Below are 23,174 nucleotides of genomic sequence, written 5' to 3' on the forward strand. Positions count from 1 at the left end.
GCTCTTTTCTATCGTTTCTTCAACTGTTTTTCTTGTACTTGATAATTTACTTAGCAGAGGAGGTATGGCAGACTAACACAGTTGCTAGACACTCTTTTGGAAATGTATATGGGAAAGCAGTTTCGATTTGTGAATTAAATGCTTTTTATTTTTGTTTCTATCTCTCTTCTCCCTTTTAGTTAGTTAATTCCACTAAGATGCAGGTGTTTTAAACATAGCAGTTGTATTTATAGGTACATAATATTATATTTAACAAGGATTTATGTACATATCTTTTAAAGGATTGTTTTACTAACATAAGAACTCACCATCATCTAAAAGATATTCAATCACAGTTCTACCTAGAGTATAATTTGAAATTGATAATTTTCCATTTTCTTGTGGAATTACTGTGGTTAAAATTGATCATTTTTCAAAATTTTTTCATAATAGCAAGCAATAAAGGAGAACATGAAAAAAAGAGAGGCAGAGGAAAGAGAAAAACGTGCCAGAATAGCTAAAGAATTAGCAGAGAAAGAAAGACTTGAACGCCAACAAAAGAAAAAGCGCTTATTAGAAATGAAGACTGGTGAGTACTATCAAATTTGCTGTTTATTCTATGTACACTGAAGATTTATACTGGCTACTTTATTAGCATTGTAATATACTTGGTGAAAAAAGAACATATGATCACCTGTTTCTGTAATTAAAACATAGAACAATGGTTTAATGGGCTTTTCCTCCCTTTCGTTTACTAACAAGTTGTATCTTCATTCTGATGTTGGTCACAGGTGAGTTGGTCGTCTGGTGTACTCTTTTGGTTGCAGTGTATTTGCTTTGCTTTGACTACTACTTTGATAACCAATATGTAATAATATATGTCAATTAATACAATTAACAACTGTAAGAAACTGACCTGGGAAATTCTATAGGACATGTAACCTTTTCTTCCACAAAATAATCTAAGGAGGGAAAAAAGTGATTGAGGGGAAACATCGATTAAAAGTGACTTAAGAGACAGGTGAACCAATTGCAATACATGGAATTTATGTGTATTCCAATCCCAACAATTATGGTAGAAAAAAGTTGTTCAAAAAAGTTGGATACTTTATTTTCTTGTAGACATGACAGTATTGTCGTCAATATGTCAATATGTTTCAGAGTATCTTTTAGAAACTCATACTGAAATTTTACAGAAATGTATGTATATATTTTTTCAAAAGCTAAAAGATACCGCTAACTTAGAAGCAAAAGAATTAAGTGAATTGGAGTTATATTTCCACTACCTGAAAATTCTGGCTCTTCCACCTCTAAACCACTAAGGATTGCAGAAGGCTTTAATTAAAATCCATCAGCTTCACTGCTAAATCACCATAGTTTACAATTCAGGGCTGCAAATTCACCTAAGGTTTCCCCAGGGATAGACAGAGAAGCCTACTTTGCCTTCTTTTCTTTCACTTTTACAGGCATATTTTATGTTTAATAAAGCAAACTGAGTACCTTAATGTATTGCACTTGTTTCTTGCAGGGAAAAATATCATGTAAGCAAAATTTCTTGTTTATGTTTGAAATTCAGGGAATATTCTCAGAAATATCTTAAAGTTTTAATAAAACGTAGTTCAGAATGGTTTAGCATTGATTTTAAAATATGCTTCTGGAAATAATTTAAAATTAATATGTTATTGCCTAATTTACAGAACATTCTGGTGTTTGAATATTAGCTCTTTTAGTGTTGACTAAAGACTAATGTAAATAAGTTACTAGATGGCAGATTGGCTGTATGTTTGTGGTTTTTGTCCAGGGATCTGATTCCATATGCAGCCTCTTAGGAATTTTGTTAGCTCAATTTGAAAAATTGAAATTTTTCCACACAAAAATATTAATAAAACTTCCAATATAATATCAATAATGTTTAAATTTATATTTCTCCTTAAGAAAAGTTCCATTTTTAAGAATAGGCTAGCTAGACACAGTGGTTCACGCCTCTAATCCCAACACTCTGAGAGGCTGAGGCAGGAGGATCACTTGAGCTCCAGAGTTTGAGACTAGCCTAAGCAAGAATGAGACCCCCATCTCTACAAAAAAAATAAAAGAAAAGAAAAATTAGAAAAATTAGCCAAGCATGGGGGCGCGTGCCTGTACTCCCAGCCTTTAATATGCTGAGTTGCATATGTACCGTGTATTTTGACATTTTTCAGGAGAATGTTCTGCAGAGCATAATCTGGGTAGCATTGACTTATATAAATGATATTAAAATAGATACTTTAATATATCTATAAACTAAATACAGTATATTATATATGAATATTCTATAGATGTAATCAAAATCATTTGACAAAAGTTGCTGAAACAGAAAGCTATGATGTAAGAAGCTATTTTTGAGATGTCTTCTGTCTTTTAGAAACATCTGAAAATTTTGGAAATGAACTTTGGATTTTTTTATTCTTGTAGACCATGGGATTTTAAAGAATCTAGGATAATATTCCAAATTTCATAGCATGTCAACATACATTTTTCTCACCAAAGTGAATGACCTCTTCTAAAACCCCAATAAAGGATGATTATTCTGAATGATTCTTAATTTTTCTTTAAATATAACACAATTATTAACACAGAAGAATAAAGTATTCAGGCTCTTAAAGTAGCTGCTTTACACAAATAAATTCATATTATTATGTACTTATTTGTTGATACCTTTTTTAATTTTCAAAATATTACAAATATGAAGTCAACCTTTTTCCCACATTATATGTAGAATATGCTTTTTGCCAAATCATGATTCTTTAACATTTGAAAGCTTTATTAAATACAAATTACTAAAATAGTATATCTAATTAGTACTTAATTACTGAAAATATTCTTATGTAAAATGTCAGGTTTTTACACTTTTAAATGAATACATTGAATTTTATGCATTCCTGATACTTGACAAATATGAGCTTCAGTGAAGAAATTGCATAATTATAAAACATGTGTTATAGTTTTCTGTTATTTTATTGGTATAGATAAGAAATTTAACAGCTAGGCTACTTTTTATTGCTGCTTTTATTCATCAACAAATAGGTTTCTTCTATATGCTGGGCTTACAGTGATAAATAAGAACAAATAAGGTCCCTGCTGTAATGAAGTTTAAAATTCTAATGAATCAGCTAACCAAATATATAAAATAATTTCAGATAATAATTTATAGGAAGTAAAATAAGACAGAATAATGAGATGTAGACTGCCCAGGGTGCTGGTGACAAAATTTGCTCTCAGAGAACTAAGGAGACTATTAATATATAGCAAACTTCCTAATTTAAAATATTGGTTAATAGAAGCCTCCCAAATTGATAGGATTTATAACCAGTGTATTTGGTTTTAGATAACCAAGCTTATAGTTTATATGCTATACCCTATGGGCTAATGTAATACGTTTTTTAAACATCTTATTGTAAGGATCAGCTAAAACTTTATATAATTATTCTTTGCAGGTATCAAATCATATTTTAGTAAAGAACATACAACAGCTCAAATCTTTGTGGAAATTTCAGCCTGGCTTTCCCAATCTTAAAAAAAAAAAAACATGGAAAGGTGAATTATTGAATTTTCATTAGTGTTTTGTTAAACTCTCTGGACCAGGAACTTTTTGTTTTAGTTTATTTTTGTTTGTAAGACAGACACCTCTGAATGACAAAGGAAGAGAAAAATCTTCAGATAACTACCGTAAACCCACAGGGAGCTTCCTTCCATGTATTTTCATGACTTCAGTGTTTCTGCCATGCAAATTAGAGCTGAGTTTTTTCACAGATGTACAAATCCTCCTATCGCCACCTTAAGTAGCAGAGTAAATTAAATCCCTGTTCTCTTTTACCCATCATAAATCATTACTTGCCCTTGGCAAGAGAATAGGCAACTATCTTCAACTCTATTATCATTACAGAATGTGATTTTTGTTCATAGAATGAAAATATAGGTAAAATAGTGAACTAAGTTTCTCCAAGAAGAAAAATGAAGCCTTAAACATCTTTTTGAGCAGGAAAACTAAGAAAGCATGGAATCTCTTATTATTGCCAACTTAAAATAATCAAAAGGGTCAGAATCTTAAAGAGAGTTTATTCAAGTGCAAAGCTGAGGACTGAGAATGGCTTGCCAGGGAAAGTACATTTCTAAAGAATGGAAGTCAGTGTTCCAAATTGTAGAAGTTTGGGATCGTTTATTATAGACAAAGCTTAGGGAAGTTTAACAGAATTTTATCATCTTTCTATGTAAGGCTTACTGCACAGTTACAACGATCTGAATCTTCCAGGTGTTCTTTCTCGTTAGGGAAAGGTCCACTGAAGACATAACTGTCATGGGATCTTGAGTCCCACTGGGTCTGTTAGGTACAGTATAATAAAGGAGGAAGATAATCTATAACAAAAATCAGTGATTGAAATGGGGGAGGTCTGGTCTCTGGTCTCTCCTAGTCCTTTACAGAACAAGAACAATGAGGAAGAGAGTTAAGCTATAATCTAAGAAGCAGAATTGCAAATGTGCTATGTGACTCAGTTTCCAGGGCTCACCTTCCCCCTGGGTATAATAAATTTATAGGGCCCTGAAATTTTATTTTCTTTTGCATTATCATAGGGTTCAAAGGACATTTTTTTCATTTTTGTTTTCTTTAAAAATGATAAGCCTAAAGGTTTTTTAAATATTTGCATACACAGTTTTGGTTATTTCTCTTGAATGATTTGGTATTATATTAAACAAACACACAAATTACATTTTCATGATGTCTTTAATTGATATGTGAATTTTGAATAAATTTTCTAAGGTTGATGTTTAAATTTGAACTATTTTAATTTAGAAAATACCTAAAGTATTAAACATCTGATATGGAAACTACTAAGTTTAGCCACTAGTATTTCTTTATTTATTTAAAGTATATAACTATTTTTATGTGTAATAATTTCTAGTTAGACAAATAGTAATAGTGATTTTATGTGATTATGTACAACTTTTCCTAAACTCCATTTCTGTTTCTTAATCATGGACACAAATAGGGCATTTGATAATAAAATTCAAATATTATGCTTTAAGACTTCCTGAGTATGTAAGTTGATTCACATAATTTTTAAATAGCATGTCAGAATGGCCTTGAAATGGACCCAGTGTTGTGTAATTATGTTTTGTGGGGGAAGTAAATAAGAGCTTATTTAATGGAGCAATAAAAACTATATGAGCATCTCCTATATTTTAGTCTTTAGGTTACAATTTGTCTATTATTTATTAGACTTAAATGTCTCATTTGGTGCAACTTCAGTCTATTAAATAAAGAGATAATTAGCTTTTAGAAATCTGTTGTTTACCCACATGGCCAAAACTGCTCCTTTGTTTTTCATTCTGCAATTTAGAATAACTAAGCAATTAGGCCTCCATTTTAGAGGAAATGCATATTACATAAATACTACTAGGGAATGTCTCTGCCAATCTCAACAGATATGCAATTAATGTTTGTACTTGCTTTCATAAAGGCTTTAACAATTACTCTGTCTTCTACAGATATCATAAAACTTATATTACTTTCCATAACTGTGCATATTCTAGTTTTGTGCAGTACTTTCAATTTTCTGTGGTATTGGCAATTGATGCATATAAATAAGCCAATGGTTTTAATAATTTCTCTATGTAGAAGGGTAGAAAAAATTAAACTGCATTGGCTTGGATGTATTTCTCTTTACTTTCCCCCACTTTTTCTAGAACAGTAATAATAACAACTACAGCTATTACCATTTATTGATCACTTATTATTTGCTGGTCTCTGCTTATGTTTATGATTGCATGTAATGTTTATAACAAACTTATGAGACTACTTTTATCAAAAATTTTGATTTACTTGCACATGATCACAGATTTAGCAAGCTGTGAAACCAATACTCAAGTCTTCTGACTAGAGGTTATATTTTTAACTATTGTGTTATTATTCCTTAGCCATTGATGATATAACCATGGTGCAGGAAAAAGGGACCAAAACAATTGTTAGTAATCGTTAGCTATCATTAGAGGTTGAGAATGATTTTCCCTGGAAATCTTGGATGAGAGGAACAACCATCTCTCTGGTACCGTATCAGTGGTTTTAAGCCAGCTGGTCTCTTCCTTTGTGTTTGGAAGTTTTGGGAGGATTGCCAAAATTAGAGATGCTCCCCTACTCTGGTTTAGATTCCATTTTGATTGTTCTGTTTGTCTGAAGATTTGTTTATCCCAATGCAAAGGACTAGGAGGATAACATCAACATCGCTCCTCCTTGCTTAAAGGAGGGATTGTTCAGTAGTCTGAACAGTTCTGGGCCTGACAGAGATGCCAGAGCTCAATAGTACTGAGGGGATGGAAATGTCTCCAGTACTTATATTTTTTAACTCATATATTTTTAGAAGGTAAGGAACCAGAGAATTTGCAGTATAGTAGGTTTTAGAAGTGGCGCACGTAGTGTGCTTTACTCAAGAACATGTGCCCTGAAACACCCCCGCCACCTCCACCTCTGTACCATGTAACAATTTTTTGCTTCTGAGAGTATTAAGAGACTGAAATTCTATTCTACAAATAGTATCAAAGGATATTCGGTGAGAAATTTTTCCAGGGGTCTCTCTAATAGTTAGCTATACAGGTTTTCATTTATGTGCAGGAATCTCTTTCACTGGAATAGCACAGCTTTAATTATAAAAACTCATCCAGAGTCCAACCTTTGTGTGCACTAATCTGTGTCTTCTCTTTGTAGCTGTGCAAGGCTCACACGCCATCCTCTGTCCCCTTCCAACAAGCCCTAGAAAAAAGAAATCAGGAGAGGATCTCAGACTTCTCCAGCACCACTTAACTTCAAACAGTGATTAGTTTTTCTTTCTTTTTCTTTTTCTTTCTTTTCTTTGTTTCTTTTTTTTCTTGAGAGGCATCTGTGTCACTCTTTGTTAGACATCTTTGTGGTACATCTCATACTAATTAGTTCACCACTCTTCTAATATTTAAAAACCATTTTCAAAATGGTTTTTTTTGTAGTCCTTGTTATGAGTATATGATAGTAACTAAATCCCAAGTAGAAAATAGACTCCAATTTTTGTTTAATTTTTCGGAATAAATTATTAGATTTATTGGGACAAAATGATTTCAATCTTTATGGCATAGCATGGATTGCTTTGTAAGAATTTTACCAAAGAAATCTTTATATTAACTTCATTTATTCATAACTTTTCTATTACCAAGCACAGATTCACCCTGTTCATATTCTAGGACAAAAATCATACCAATCAATTAATTTGATATTATCACAATGTGGAGAACTCTGTAACTTTGATAACATCAGCTATGTTTATTGTATTATAATTAAGAACTCAGTCACAGTATGGCATCTTTCTTTGTGTCGCATTGAATGCTCCTTAACTGCCTCCCCTAATCAGTAGTTATTTACATGGTGCCACTCCTCAAAGCAGTGGATTATTGTGATGATGAGCTCTTCCACATCAGATTGCCAATCCTGAGTGGAAATATTTTGGGAGTTTGCTGGGAAGTTATATTCTTTTTATTTTCAGAGATAGAAAATAAGTATTCTTTTATTTTCAGACTTAACCATAAATCTCTCCATCTTTTAAGAAACTTATCCCATTTATATGATCTAATACATAACTTTTAAACATGTAAATCTCTTTTAAGCATTCACCCTAAAGATATAGAGGCCTCCAGAGACCTCCAATTGTTTTAGATTCATGGAAAGATCGACTTTTGAACCTGGATGACACCTTCATGTCTGTCTAATCCATCACTTTCAAAAAAGAAAAAAATATGTATTACAGTTTAAAAAGAGGTGAAATTTATAGTGTCACTAAAGCTTCGTACTTATTGATACCAATAGAAAAACTATAAAAACCAATCAGACAAAGTTGCAACAAAAGTAGGATTGCTCTTGTCTTCAGGGCAGCTTCACTGACATGTCCGTAACATCTTTTGCAACACAAAAGTGCAAAATGCTCTGAAAACCAAAAGATTTTAAGTGACTTTGGAGTCCAAAGTCATTTGATATGAAACCTGACCTGATAAGAGGTCCCACTGAATGTGAATATTCATACTGCAGAAACAATTACAAATTTCATTAGAGGATGCCGCCCCAGGTTGCACTAGGTATGTTATGATTTTACAGGATATACACTTTTTTTAACTTTCCTACAGTCTGAAAAATTCTGAATTCTGAAATAACTGGCTGCAGAGGTTGCAGATAAGAGACTATGAATTTGTACTTCTCAGAGACTTCTCTTTGTTTCTGTTGAGCTGGTTATACTTTCCACTCTACCCCAAAGAGGAAAAAAAGAACTCAACAGTGTCTGGCTTTTGATGATGAATATATGTATGCTACTTCTCTTGATTTATTTCTGTTGTTCTCTTTGCCGTAGATACCCTTCCCCGGACTCTTAACTAGCTGAATCCTATAAAATATGATTTAGTTCAATTCTTGCATTCTTTAAAACATCTTCTCTGAATATTTGTACTTAATGTTAAACAATTCATTTCTTATAAACTTTTATAGTCTTGCCATATAACTTATGTATGGAATATTTGCTTATGCTCATTTCATTTGTTTTAGTCTTATGCTTTTAATAGAATTGTATATTTCCAAACATGACCTTATACATTCTTTATCTCATAGGATGTAGCACAGTATTTCCATGTAGGAGATACCACAGAAGACACTCAATAAGATATGTGAAACAACTGATAAATACTTAACTGCTCAAAAGACATCTTTCCCACTTTTCGTTCAGTTTAACAGTTTGTTCTTTATGTGAAAAGTAAAGATATAGATCAAACTGCAGCACTAGAACCAACAGCCTGTACCTTTTTATGTAAATAAAGTTTTATTGGAAATAGCCACACCTATTACATTTATATATTGTCTATGGCTGCCTTCATGTTACAAGTGCAGAGTTGAGTACTTACAACACAAATATGTCCCACAACGCCTAAAATACTTGCTATCTCGCCCTTTCCAGAAAAAGTTAGCTGACTTCTATTTAATATAGATCAATAATCCATAGACTCTATTCTTTTTTATGACACAGATTTTAAAAGCCGTTCTGTTAAATTTTTTTCTTGTCTTCCTGTAGCTAAAAGCATTCATTTGCAAAATGGCTAGTCTGTGTTGAAAAATAAGGATCTAGTAGTTAAATGAGTAAGAATATTGATAAAAATTAATGATAATTGTTAGGGAAAACTTAAACTTTGAGCGTATTTCTGACCACTGAGAATTATCTGATTTTTAGATTCCATTAATTTGGAATGAAAAGTTGTGCCGTTGAACTTTTCAAATGCTAGCAAACATCTGGGCTGCTGATTGTTTCAGTAAGCAATCTAGTATGGCCATTGTGCTTTTATCCTTTTATCCCAGTTTATAGTCTCCAGTCTTTCTGTACTATTGTTTGTATATCTTTTAAGATGAAAATATCAATGTGTCAAAAGGTCATAGGTGGGGCCAGTTTTTTATTTCTTTATTAATAGGCTCTCTCTGTTCTTTCTCTATTTTTGGTCATTCTGACATTAAATCCTTAAAGTTGAAGGGAATCCATTCACTGGTGCTGAACTTGGTCATGAAGGTTACTCAAAGTCTAAAGTGATTATCTCAAAGAGGAAAAAAAGAACTCAGTAGTGTTTGGCTTTGATGATGAATAAATATACCCTAGGGCAGACTGGGAAAATTAAGCAGAGAAATTGAATATTTATATGTTACTTGTAAATGGAATAAATAGACATTAGTGTTTAGATGAAATTAGACATTATTTTGTAATAGGATTTTAAAATATTGTTTCCTGGATAGCTTCCTTTCTCAGCTATCCAATATTCTTCAAGGAAATTATAAGCAACATAATATTAACAGAGTTAACATTGAGGGCAGCCTTAACACAGGCTAGAATGCCTCAAGGCAGGAAGAATATGACAGACTAGTGTATTAACAGAAAATAGATGACTGACTGTTTTTGGAACGAGCAATTCTTGGGAGACCATTGCCTGACTAAAGTGATTGTCACCATAGAACTTCCAATAATAATTATCATTAATGGGTAGAAGTGACAGTAATTTCAGTTCAATATAATCCTTTGAATGTTTATTTTTAAACTATTAGTGCTATTCAGGCAGGAACTCTTGCAAAATGGAAACATTTTTGTCAAATTAGTGCTGAATCCAAGGTTCTATCATTAGCTTTCAACAGTATTGTGTAAAGGATCACTGGTTTAGGAAGCTGGATAGAGCCCCTCCAAAGTTATTCCAACTCTGATTCTCTGACTGGCAATTACTTCGAAGATTCTAAATGTGTGACAGTTCCTCTTTTAACAACTGCAAAGTAGCCTTCAAGTGTTACAAAGTCAAAAAGATTGTTTGCTTGGGGAACAAAAGGGATTATTTTAATTCAAAGGCCGAGAACTAAGGAAAAGGCAGTCTTTATGTTGCATTTCAGATATATTTTAGAAGTAATGATTCTCTTACTGCTGAATTGCAATTATGATCTCTGATATTCAGTGGATATTCTCAATACTCATTAGATTGTACTTTCTGCTGTATTCACATGTGAATAAAAATACTTTTGTTAAACCTTTATTCATTATTTTAGTATTTGTTATGGCAGAGTGATGCTCTTTACTTCTCTCAAAAAAAGAACATTGCCTTTTGATAGTAATCACTAATTATTTCTTGAATGCATAGAATATTTTTATAAGATAAATATTAAATAAGTCTATTAAATATTTTAAGATTCAATATCATTTTGATCTAACTGTGTTAATCATACTCTGATTTGGGCTTTGGTACATGAAAATGTCATTTATGATAATTAGAAATAACTTTCATCCTTGAAAAAAGACCCTCATTCTGCTCCTTCTTCCCATAGACTGGAACCTTCAGAGACGTTTTCTATGGGTTGCCAAAGGGAACTTGGTCCAAGGAAACGGGGTTTGGATTAGACTGTGTTCTAACTGATTCCATCATTAAGGTGAACAGCATTGCAGTCTGAGGAAATGTTGTTTCCTAAGTCATGGTATCTGCTGAATTGAACATAATATGTCTTAATGTTGTTATATTTATTTGGAAGCATTCTAGGGAGTTAAAGAACTGTTCTTCTCTTCTTAGAAAATATTGGAAAAGTCCAAATGTTAATCAAGCTTTGTTCAGAACTGCTACACTCATGTGGTGGGGAAAGCTTGGGAAGAAATATTTTTCAAATCTTTCCTCTCCCCGCTATGAGGAAATCCCATTTTTATGTTTGACATCATCCTATTCCTAAAGCATTACACTTTGATCTAATAGAAGTAGACTATTAACTCAGTCCTTATTAACCAGTTCTAAAAAGGGAAAGGTAAGTAGAGAGGGAAATATATCTAACAGTGTTTACCATTGTTAGAATCTGAGGAACTCTTAAAGATAAAATTTTCCATCTGATTATCACAACTTAGCAAATGGAGGTCTCTCCATGGGCTGAGGTTCTGTTTGTGTATGCACACACATTCACATACATGCTTTTATTTTATTTGTTTTAGTTTAGTTTAGTTTTTTAGAGACAGGGTGTCACTCTGTACCCAGGCTGGAGTGCAGTGGCACAATCGTAGTTCACTGCAGCCTCAACCACCTGAGTAGGTAGGGCTACAGGTGCTAATTTTTTAATTTTTGTATAAAGATTGGGTCTCACTATGTTGCCCAGGCTGGTCTTGAAATATTGGCCTCAAGCGATTCTCCTGCCTTGGCTTCCCAGAGTGCTGGGATTACAGGCATGGGCCACCACGCCCGGCTAATGTGTATGCGTTTAGCCTGATCCTATTTGAGATCAGATGTTTTGACAATTTGATGTATTCCTCCTAGAAATTTATCAGAGGTCTTTTTGAAGTAAAAGTTTATCTCATTTCATTAGAGACTCAATATTAACCTTTTATAAAGTATAAGAAAAGAGGAAAATGATATGAAACATTTACTATAGTTTAGTTATTTTAAATGATACTTTAATATTTTGAATTGGCTATGAAAAGATTGCTTCTTTATACAGAAAGATCAAGCATACCATTATTTCTCAAGTAATAAATCATATAAACATAAAACTTTATATACAAAATTAGCCATGTTTTAAAAAATAAATCCTTTCAAGTGAGCGGTTTCTGATATAGTCTCTTTCCATAGCAGGTGTTCAATAAGCACTTTTACAATATTTATAGCATTCACATTTGTGGGACAAAAATTTATCAAATGTACATGTTCCATTTATGCATATTGGGCCACTTAAAGTAAATTGGCCCAATCCTAGGATAAGATATGATGTATGTCAAGTTTGTTTTATGTGCTCTTATGTTTCATAGTCACGACAGCAAATCAGGTGTGCAAAGATATAATTATTTCTATAAATGCAGTTTCTCACTGAGCTACCAGCCTGCCTAACAACTAAGTCAATCTCTTTCTCCCTGCCTCTGTGTGAGTATGTGTGTGTGAGCGTGTGTGTATTTACATTCAGTAATTTCAGTACAAAGCATTTATGTTTGAAATTCTCTTCCACGCTCTCCACTTATCTTTCTTCTCCCTTAGATGGGTCTCAAGTTGAAAGCTGGCTTGAGGCACCCTTCTAAGCATGTACACTCTTCCTGGTTCAGTTCTGCCTAGGTTTGAAACAATCACCCAACATAATTTCCCATCTGCTTTTGGTAAAAGTGATGACTGGTTTGCCCTTGAATGGTAACATGGTAGGGCTATTGGATTTCTCTTAGGTCCTTCCTTGACTCCCAGATATTAGTGATTCTTGGAAATATTCTTCACTTGAACTTGTACTCTTTCTCTGTGAACTTTTTTTCCTCCCCAGCCAGGGCCCATAGGAAGTTACTGTGCTTCAACCACAGTCCTCAGCTGCTTGTGAGGGCTTCTGCAGCCTTCTCATGCCAACTCTTGCTCCTGGACACCTGCCATGAGTGCAGGACTCATCTATGTGATGCATCAGTGGATCTGCCACTGTCAACAGTTCGGCATGTTGCTTTCACTCTTGGATTCCACTCACTGTGACTTCATAGGAAATTCTATTCTATGTGTCTCATTTCCTCCTGGAATGAGTGTGCAGGGCTCCGACACCACATGTAATCTCACTTCCAATCTCTATTCCACCAGCATCTTTTCCATTTATAACCTAGGAAAGTAGTGTGTATTCTCTGCCGTGTGGGTAGTTCCTATACTAAAAATAGTCCTTTTGGCTCCCACACTGGGGTGGGAAAGGGGACAATGGGTTGACATCTGAACTGTAGTGCAGAATGGAATACCTTTGTTGGTCCTTTGAAATGCAGAATCTTGAATTATGTGGATACCAAAAGAGCACAGTGCAATGATAGGCCAGGTTTTCCAGCGTGGAGATCTAATGGGCTAAGTAAATGAAGACACAGAGGCATGAAATTTATATTTGGACCAATAACAAGTAATGCAACAGGCCTGGAATGATCTTTGGGTAGCTCTGTGGGAAGAGATGAAGCTAAGTTGGAAGACAGGAGAGCATACTATGCTTTGCTTTGGATTTTTTTGCTTCATCCTATAGCACTCATACCCCAAGGGCATTAAGCAGAGCAGTAATATGGTTTCCTTTTAGAGAGATGACTCTGGCTGAAATGCTGACAGATTAGAGAGTGTGAGGGGACTGGAAAGAATGAGACCAATTAGGAGACTGTTGCAAGTTTGTAGGAGGTGCATGTGGAAGGCCTGAAGTATACTAAGAAAGAGAAGACAAGCTGGATTTGAAAGATGGTTTAGAGGTAGAATCAATAGGGCCCTTCAGTGAATTGGGTGTGAGGAGACAGGGAGAACACTTTCATGACTGGGTAGATGATGCCAATAGTAGCTTTAGGACAGTCTGATTTTGCATCTCCAATTTAAAGCCTTTTTAATCTGGGGGATGAGTTTGCCTGAATGGGGCCTGGCATAGAGTATGAAACAAAACAACCACACAATGACTGTTAGCTGCATTTATAGAGGAAAATAAAAACAAGCTTTTGTTAGCAGAGATAGCTTTGGCATTTTTTGTAACTAGACTAACCAAGAACCTCTGAAAACAAATCATCCAGGTGGCCCATTCCTGGAGAATCTAACTGAGGCTTGGGATAAGGTAAGAGAAAGAATATGTCTCATTATCTCCTTGAAGGACAACAGGTTAATCCCATACCTTCCCCTTCATCTAAAACCAAGACAGGGATTCAGTTCAAAGACTCTGAGATTCTCATTATTGAAATTTGAGTTCATGTTGATTTTCCTGGCATATGTGATGTCGTTGTAGTCAGTCTTTAGTGATTGTTTTTTTTTTAAGCACTAATCACACCTAGCACTCTTAAAGACATTCCCAAAGCTTCTATGTGATTTACTCTTGTGGTTATTAAACTTATAACCAAAAAAATTTGTAAACTGGGCATCGGAATACTTCCTTCATTAATAGAATTATTACTGTAATGGTGAATAAATTCTTTACTAACAGAACTTTCCTTTACTCAACAAATATTTATTTAGCACGTATTATGTCATGGTACTATCAGGCAACGGAGACACAGCAGGAAACAAAATAAGCATATACATCTCTGCCCTCCTGGGCTTATATTCTGGCAGGAGACAGACAGCATTTAAGATACTATATAGTATTAGAAGTCCACAAGTTCCAAGGAGAACCAAATAAAGCAGGGATAGGGATTTAGGAAGTATGGGAAGGAGTGACATTAAAATAGGTTAGGGCTTTTTGTTTGTTTGCCAAAATTCTCAACGTTATGGACAATGTTGCTATTCTCTCTGAATACTATTAAAGCAGTGTCATGAAATGTTGGGTGCTCCACCTTAGGGGTTGGGTGGCCATTATTCCATTCCCTGCTCCACCACTAGCTAAGAGATGGCAAGCCAGTTAGCTTCCCAGGTCATAATTCTTCTTATCTACAAAACAGGATCTACAAAACAGAAAATTCCCTCAGTATTCAGTAAATTAATTTTTAAATAAAAAATAATGCTTTATTGGAGCCCAAGCAAATTTTGCTTAGTCCTCCACTCATTCTATGACACTGTCCTCTATAACAATATAATCTCTATTATGAGACACTTCATTAGGAAGTAAATATGAGTCTCTCTTCATGTGTGGTATATTTTTGCTTCCCATTTGGTTCTAGGACAAATATATCTTAAAGTTAACTTGTTTAGAATATTTGCCTACAATTTGGATCGGTAAAAGATAGACATGTTTAGAAAAAGTTACTGATGCGGGGAACTTAGAGAAATATGTCTGTATGCGGGTATGCATGTATGTATTTATGTAGATATTTTTATTAATGAATCATCTCTAATGTCAATTACTAGTTTACTATGTATGCTCTTAATTTTCTGAATGGAAGGTGCTTAGTATGTATGTAGAACAGAAATGAAAATATCATCTATTACAGAATCGGTTGACCTTTCTACAGATTGACAACTTCTCATTTTCCCTGACAAACATTCAATCTGCACTTCAGTCTATTAAGAACAGAGCTCATTATCATGCATAAACTAGCACTCTAATATGGTTATGATACATCTTTAATGTGCGACATGTTTGGCATAGTGTAAATGCTTAGTTTTGCCATAAAAGGTAGAGTGGCCTCCAGTGATCAACAAGGTTCTGAGATCAATTTAACCTGGATAAAAATCTTTATCCATAACAACTGTCATTAGAAATTACTAGCATTTCACTAATTAGCTAACCATTTACACCCCATAAGCTTCTCACAGATGGTAAATGTTTATAAACACCCACAGATGTGTGTACAGCTGACTCTCAGTTATCCGCAGGAATAGGGGACATAGATAATTTAGATTCAGTTATAATACAAACCTCTCATTTTAGCTAGTTTCAATCTCCTTTCTCTTTAGACTTTTTCCCACAGCTGTTAATGAAGTAGCAAATTAACTAATCTAATTTCAACTTTTCCTCTTATTGATGCACAAACCCCCTGATGAAAGCACTAATATGTACAAATGTGGTCACAAGATGGCTGGCAAGAGGGTGAAAATGATAAGCACAAGCTTAGATAAATACATTGAGCAACCAAGAATTGTTCATATGTTTATAACTGTGTGTCTATTAACAATCTTCAAATTGTGAAACCACAGCAAGCCACCCATTTCAAAACTGTTACACCTAAATTCCCTGGGACAGGAGAAAACATCTCCTGAAGAGAAATAAAATGATGCCATTTTTCTTGGTGGTCTGATCCTGTGTTAATAATGATTTCTTTTCAGATAATTTTTTCTGAAACTTAGACTCAATTTTTCATTGTGATGGCAGCCTATCTACTGTTCCGTGCTGAATGAAAATGAGGAAATGTAAATATAATAACCTGGAACACCGTGAAGTTACTTTTTTGTCTTATTTCCTTTGGCCTAAAGATTCTTGGGTCTTGCTCTTTTCTCATAGGTGCTTAATCTAAAACTTTCGTTTGTTCTTCTTTGTGTTCTTATCTGGGCAAATTTAAAGACAATATTTGATGGGGTGCATACAAGCCAGGATCTGTGTGGAGATAATGGGTTATTTACAGAATGAACTATGAAGGGCAACCATTTTGTTTCTGGGTGACCTACCAAGTGTGTATTATGTCTTCCGGACTGAGGCATTCACAAGCCAATACAAGTTGTTTTCCAGAGTTTCATTACTTGAAAAATATTTCTTTATTTCAATTTATTGGGAAGACAAATTAATCATTCCTAAATAGTATATTAGAAATATTCCAAAGTGTTTAAAGAAGAAGATTTACAGCGCATTAGACAATGATCAAAATTGGTGTCAAAAACTTGAATAGTTGATTATGGCACTGAAGAAAGGAATCTTGCACCACTGACACTATCCAACAGAGCCGTAATTTTTCAGATAAATGATATATTTTTTATTGTTGTTCTTCACTGAGGAGGATTTGAAAGTGCTAACAAGTTATATAAGAATCCTATTGGCTACTCTCCTAATAAGAAAAGTTACTGGGAACTCAATGCCCAGAGATACAGAGATCCTTCTATATATTAATATATTCATCTTCAACAATTGTTAAAAATTACTCATAGGCTTCTAGCTTGAACAGGTGGTGCTATTCACTAAGATAAGGGGCATAAGAGGAGGTAGAAGTTTGGGGAAAATGGTGATGAATTCGTGTTTGTATATACAGATGTGCCTCAACTTAGGATAGAGTTATATGTCCACATAAATTCATCATAAGTTGAAAATACCATGTCAAAACTACGTTTACTACATCTGACCTACCAAGCATCATAGCTTGGCCTAGCCTACCTTAAATGTTATCGTAACACTTACATTAGCCTACTGTAGGGCAAAATCATCTAACATAAAACCTGTTTAATAATAAAATGTTGAATATCTCATGTAATTTATTGAATACTAAAAGTGAAAAACAGAATGGTTGTATGAGTACTCAAAGTACAGTTTCTACTGAATTCGTAACTTTCACGCCATTGTAAAGTCAAAAAATCGTAAGTTGGGGACTCTCTGTATTATGTTTGAGATGTCTGTAGGACATTGAGTTACAGATGGGTTGGGTAGTTATAGGGGCTAATGTGACCAAGTCTTGCCAATTTCCCTAAGATTCTCTCAGTTTTAGCACTGTGTTCCAGGAAACTCTCTTAGTCTTTGGAAAACCAGGAAGATTGGTCACCTTAGTCAGAGCTCAGAAGTAGAGCTTGTGCTGGTGATTAAAAAGTTGGGAGTTCTCAATATATGAAGCCATGGAATAAATAAATCATCAATGGAGAATGTGAGGAATGTTTGAAAGAGAATGATAATTGATACAGTAAGGTCCTAGGGGCTGTAGGAGGAAGTGAAGAGGAACATGATACCAGCACAGGTGGAGGAAATTCTCTTGGAACACAATGTGCTCTGCGGTTGTGATAGGTGGAAAGGAGGAAAGGCTGGGCCCAGGTGTAGGCACATTTGTAGGTATGATGGTAGGAAGTTAAGGGAGCTTTCATCAAGTGGTTTCTATTTTCTATCTGAAGTAGAAGAAACCTTCTGCAGAGGAAGGGTGGTGGTTGGTTGGGAGGCTTGAGGGATATGTGGAAGCACCAAAACAGCCCCTGTCTGGGAGTGGGAGAGCCTCCCAGTGAAACATAGGAGTGTTGAATTATTGGGTTGCAGTGTGAAATGCCGGTTCTTGACGCGCTCAAGGCCGACAGATGATGTACTGAAGTAAGGCAAGCATGAAAATGAGGTTTATTGAAAAGAAAAAGATAGGATTATAGAACAAGTGCAAGATACAGGTTTACAGAGTGAGATACATACACCACAGATGACAACCGGACCCACTGTCATAGGCAAAGAGGGCAAAAAAGGACTTGGTTATGGTCTGGGTCTTATTTTATAGTGTCCAGATTGGGACTACCCTCATGGGTCAGACGTCACCATGGAACCACTTTGATTAGACAGTTGGGAGTTACATGACCTGAGTCTTACTACGCATGTGGATCTCCTGTGAGCCTCTCTGAAAGCCCATAGTGGGGGTGAACTGCAACGGCATCTACTTTCATCCCTAGGAGACCCGGAATCACTCACTATCTGCCTAACAGAATAGCAATAAGAATACAGTTGAGGTAGCAATTGTGGGAATGCACTAACCCTGATCCTGCGGTATTATTTTTAACCATGATTACTCAGCATCTTGGGTATAGTGCCAAGAGTACCTGATGTAATGAAGCCCAGGAAAAGAGACAGTTTCAAAGGGGATGCAGTAGTCAGTATTCTCAAAGGCTGCAAAGAGATCATGTAATGGAATTTTGGATTTATTTACATTTTACTAGGAGTCTGGGAGAGGAGGAGAATAAAGGAGGGAAATAAGATACTGCCCAGTGAACTACAGTCAAACTGATGAACCATAGCCTAAGCTAAGTAGTCAAGGACATGAAGAGAGTGGGGCCAGCGTATTGGAGATTTCCATGGATAGATGACAAGAACAGAGAGAAGAAGAATGAGAAGGACAGAGATCAGGATGGTTGCATGAATTTAAGTTATTAGAAGTAACACAGTTCTGGATGGTGACAGGTTTCAGATTATGGCCATGGAGTGGGTGATGGAAAGTAGAGAGAAGGGATTGGTCCCTGGAGATGAGGAGGTCAAGGAACTCAGAGGATCTGCTGTTGGTTATTGTTCACATGAAACTGAATTCACACGGGATGATGGCGGAATCTGGCTTGAAGAGGAAGACTATTTTGAATGAGAGGGTAGACTGGTACGTGATTAGATGACATTGGCCCAGAGGGATGACAGTAGTGTAACCTAATGATATGTGTCTCAAAAGAGAATACTTTTTACATGGGGGGGAAAAACTGATAGTCTGACATAGCAGCTAAAATCAGGGAGAAATCAGACCCTCCTTTACCCTCCACCCATACCTGCAGATTTTACCCACATGAGGTACAAGGTGGTGAGCAGCATCTACCAGATGGGGACAGAGGAGATAATCTTGCCCCAGTATCCAGGTAGAGCCCATTTCCAATGGATAACCAGGGGAGAGGAGTGTTGGCTGAAGAAGCTGTGATAATAGAGAGATTGTACCAATAACGCTGGAAGAAACAAAGATCAGGAGAGCCTTACCTCTTGGGAAGTGAAGACCAAGAATATAGTGACAGTGGTTTAGCTGGCTTCAAGGTTTTAACCCAGCTATAGCAACCACCAGTGGGTGGGTGGTAGGGCGGAGCCAGTAGGCCACTGTAGAGTAAACTGATTCTAATATTTCCAGATATTCCAGGTCTCAGGAGAAGAGGAAAGTTTCTGGTCTTTCTCTGGGAGGAAGGAGCCATATTGAGAGACCTGCATCTATTTATTGTCAGGTTCTGGAGGAAGGCATCTGCCTCCCAGCGGATTTGGGGAAACTAGTCTGTGCATGCTTGCTTGAATTCCCAGCTCTGAAGCTACTATTTCTTTGTGCCGTAAAGCGTTTCCTAAAACATCTTTAAATATAAATTATAAAGCTAAGGATCTGAATAATTCTCAATTATCTTATAACATCTCTGTATCAAGAAAAGTCCACAGTGGAAAGAATGAGCTTTAGAATCAGATATTAATTCAAATCTCCCCTCTGCTATCTACACCTTGGTAGGGGCTTTGGGCACATGACTTTACCTCCTTGAGCCCCAGGTTCCCTGACTTTAAAATAGATCTGATAACTACTTTGCACAGGTAGAGTGAGAACTAAACTGAAAAATCTAGGTATAAAATGCTCCACACAGACACTAGCACACACACAATCAAAATGATAGTTCCTAATATATCTAAATTCATATTTAAATTTTTTATTGTTTGTCTCATGGATTCCTTATTTCCTAAATAAAATTGTTCTGAAAGTTACACAATATCAGCTTTTATTTGGGGGACTTCTATATACATTTTGTGAGCTTTTTGTAGTCCTTCCTATGTGTGGGGTGGAGGAGGGAGGCTGGTTTCTCTTGTTCTCTTGAGAGAGTTTAGCATATTTTTGCCTCCAGTTTTTTTTTTTACAGTGTTAATGAGTTCACTGAAAGTTCAATTGTCTGCTTTTTCATTTTTTCTTACTTGCTTTCTTCTGAAAGCATATGTCAATTCCTTTTCCTCTCCACTTTTTTTTCATTCAGATTTGCCTTATTCTCCTTGCTGACTTCCTTTCTTTCAAAACTATATTGCGGTTATTCTGATTAGGATTTTTAAATTTCTTTTGTTTTTAATACTAATGGGATGATTTGTGCATCTAATTGGGGAAGCAATGCAGAAGGAACACTGTATTTGGGCAGAATAAATCTGTATTTCTCCTTTGAAATGAAACAAAAAGATAATGAATACTTATAGTACTTTGAACAAAAAGTTCGTTATAGTAATGAACCAAGAACTTGAGTCCGATAAAATGACTTTGTTTGGGCATTGTTGGCAGCAGTGAGATGGAATTTAACCAAGAACATTCTTAATACTGAAAATGCGTATATACAGATTTCCACTGTTTACTGTGATTTCTATAGAAGTCCTGTGTTTAAAAGTACAAATAAAACATATCTTCAGAAATTTAAGTGCAAATAGGAATCAAAGAATAACCCCTGAAATTGCCACTGGGCAGCCATTGCTATAACTCTAGCCTCCACTGCCTTTATTGTAAGCAATTCCACAGCACCCTGCTTTGGTTTTTGTAACATTCATCATACAGGTAGCCACTAATTATGTGTTGAAATGGCTATTAGATTATAAGTCCCATTGGAACAGGGGCTGGGGCTAATTCAGTGCCCGACACTTAGTCCTTAGAGTATATTTGTAGAATTGAATTAAACTACAAGCTTTATACTTTTAAATTTCCAACTACTTCTTGAACAAAACAGTTAGAATATTCTGCCAGTACCTCAAAATCAATTCTTCTAAAACCTAACTTCTCATGTGCCACATAAAACCTGATTTTCATGTTCTCATTTTGGGTTAATGATACCACCATTTTCCCAGTCACCCAGGCTTGACACCTTCACACTATGCCAGCTTTAATCATAGTGAAGTACAGTTTTGATTATTTCACACCTTTCAAAAACATTCTATGGCAGTTCTTCAGCCTGGAATCCAAGCTCCCACAGCCTGCCTTCCTGACCTTATTTTCCCCTTCTTCCAGTGTGCACCATATGCTGCTGTCAGAGCGAGACTGTTGGGCCTCTCTGGGCCCCATACCGTGTTCCAGGCACCACTCACTGGCTCCTCGTGGCCTCAAATCCATTTATCCCAGCATCTCCTGAAAGAAAATTCCTGTGAAATTACCAGTATTATTCCCCAGCATTTTTCTTTAATGATTCTGGATATTGAATTAAGCATTTTCATTATGTGAAATCATTTCATTCTTTGTTCAAAAACTTTACGAGAAAAAAAGCCATTGAAAAGTCTTTTTAAAAATTCTTCACTAAAATAAGAAAATATTAAAACAAATCTAAGACATATCCTAATATATTTTCAATGGAAAGTAAGCATTTGCCAAGCTTAAGCTTGTCAAGCTTATTTCTCAGAATAAAGTGAAATTCTTGTGAGTGACAAGTGAAACTTATACCCAGAAGTGGTTGTGGTGAGCCATGTAATTAACCTTTTCTTCTCTGGGTTACTGTGTGATTAAAGGGTCGTGTGTGTTCACTGTACATGAGAGTCACATCTTGTTAAATGTCATTATCATTTCACATCTACATATGTATTTAAATAGCTACATTATTTTTTCCCTGACATTCTGTGCTTTTGCAACTGAAGGCATCTGTTCAGCGCCCTAGACCCTACATAGCATACAAGGCCAACTATGGCAACATTGTTTTTGCCAGGGAGTCAATGCCTGTTTCTAAATTTTGCTGTCTTTAGTAATTGTTAGAATAGGTCACAGTGAACAAGGTCTTCAGACTCGGGCACTTGAATACTTTCATGGGAGACATTTTAACAGTCATTTACCGCTGGAAGAATGCTTAAATAGTGCCTTTCTTCAGCACCTTGTTGTGGAGTAATTGCTAAGCTAGAAGTCAGAAAACTTATCCAACTTTGTAGCTAATATCCATGAGTGGTTTGCATCCAGTGTCCTCATTGATAAAATAAGGGCTTGGCTTTTTTCACTTACTGTGTTTTGGAGATGGCCCATATCAATAAGTTAAATATGCTTCATAATTTTTTACATCTCAACATATTCCAGTGTATGAATGTCATAGTTCATTTAGTCAGTCTCTTGTAGATGGACATTTAGGTTGTTTCTAGTCTCCCCTTATTACCATCAACAATGTAATAGACATCCTTTTACATGTGCCTTTCCACTCATGTGAGTTAAATACAGCAGATAATTTTCTAAGAGAAAAATCATTTCATTATATGGTATGTACAATTTTATTTTTAATAAAAAGTGCTAAATTATCTTCCAAAGAGATTATATTAGTTTTATATTTTCACCAACATTGTTTGAAGTGACCTGTTTTCTAAGCCTTCACAAATACTGATTTATCCTAATTTTTAATTGTTTCCATAATGATTGATGAAAATGATTCCTCATTGATATATTTGGAATATCATTAATTATGAATGAGGTTGAGGATGATAGCCTATGTATAAAGCCTGGTTTATTTGTTTTATGATGGCAGCTCTCTGGGGTCCCTTTTATAAGGGTGCTATCCCATTCATCCGGGCTCTGCCCTTATAATCTAATCCCCTTCCTTTCTCTTAATACTAT

General features: G+C 35.3%; 1 protein-coding gene across 1 annotated transcript in view; it reads left to right on the top strand.

Moving 5' to 3' along the window:
• The window catches only part of DIAPH3 (diaphanous related formin 3), a 445,841-nt gene that overhangs the window by 301,433 nt on the left and 121,234 nt on the right, over nt 1–23,174 (top strand). The window contains exon 25 of the mRNA XM_045566830.1: nt 433–568. Within this exon, the coding sequence (XP_045422786.1) occupies nt 433–568 (136 nt within the window). The remainder of the gene's footprint in view (nt 1–432; nt 569–23,174) is intronic.

Source organism: Lemur catta, chromosome 13 (assembly GCF_020740605.2).
Source record: "Lemur catta isolate mLemCat1 chromosome 13, mLemCat1.pri, whole genome shotgun sequence".
Taxonomy (NCBI): domain Eukaryota; kingdom Metazoa; phylum Chordata; class Mammalia; order Primates; family Lemuridae; genus Lemur; species Lemur catta.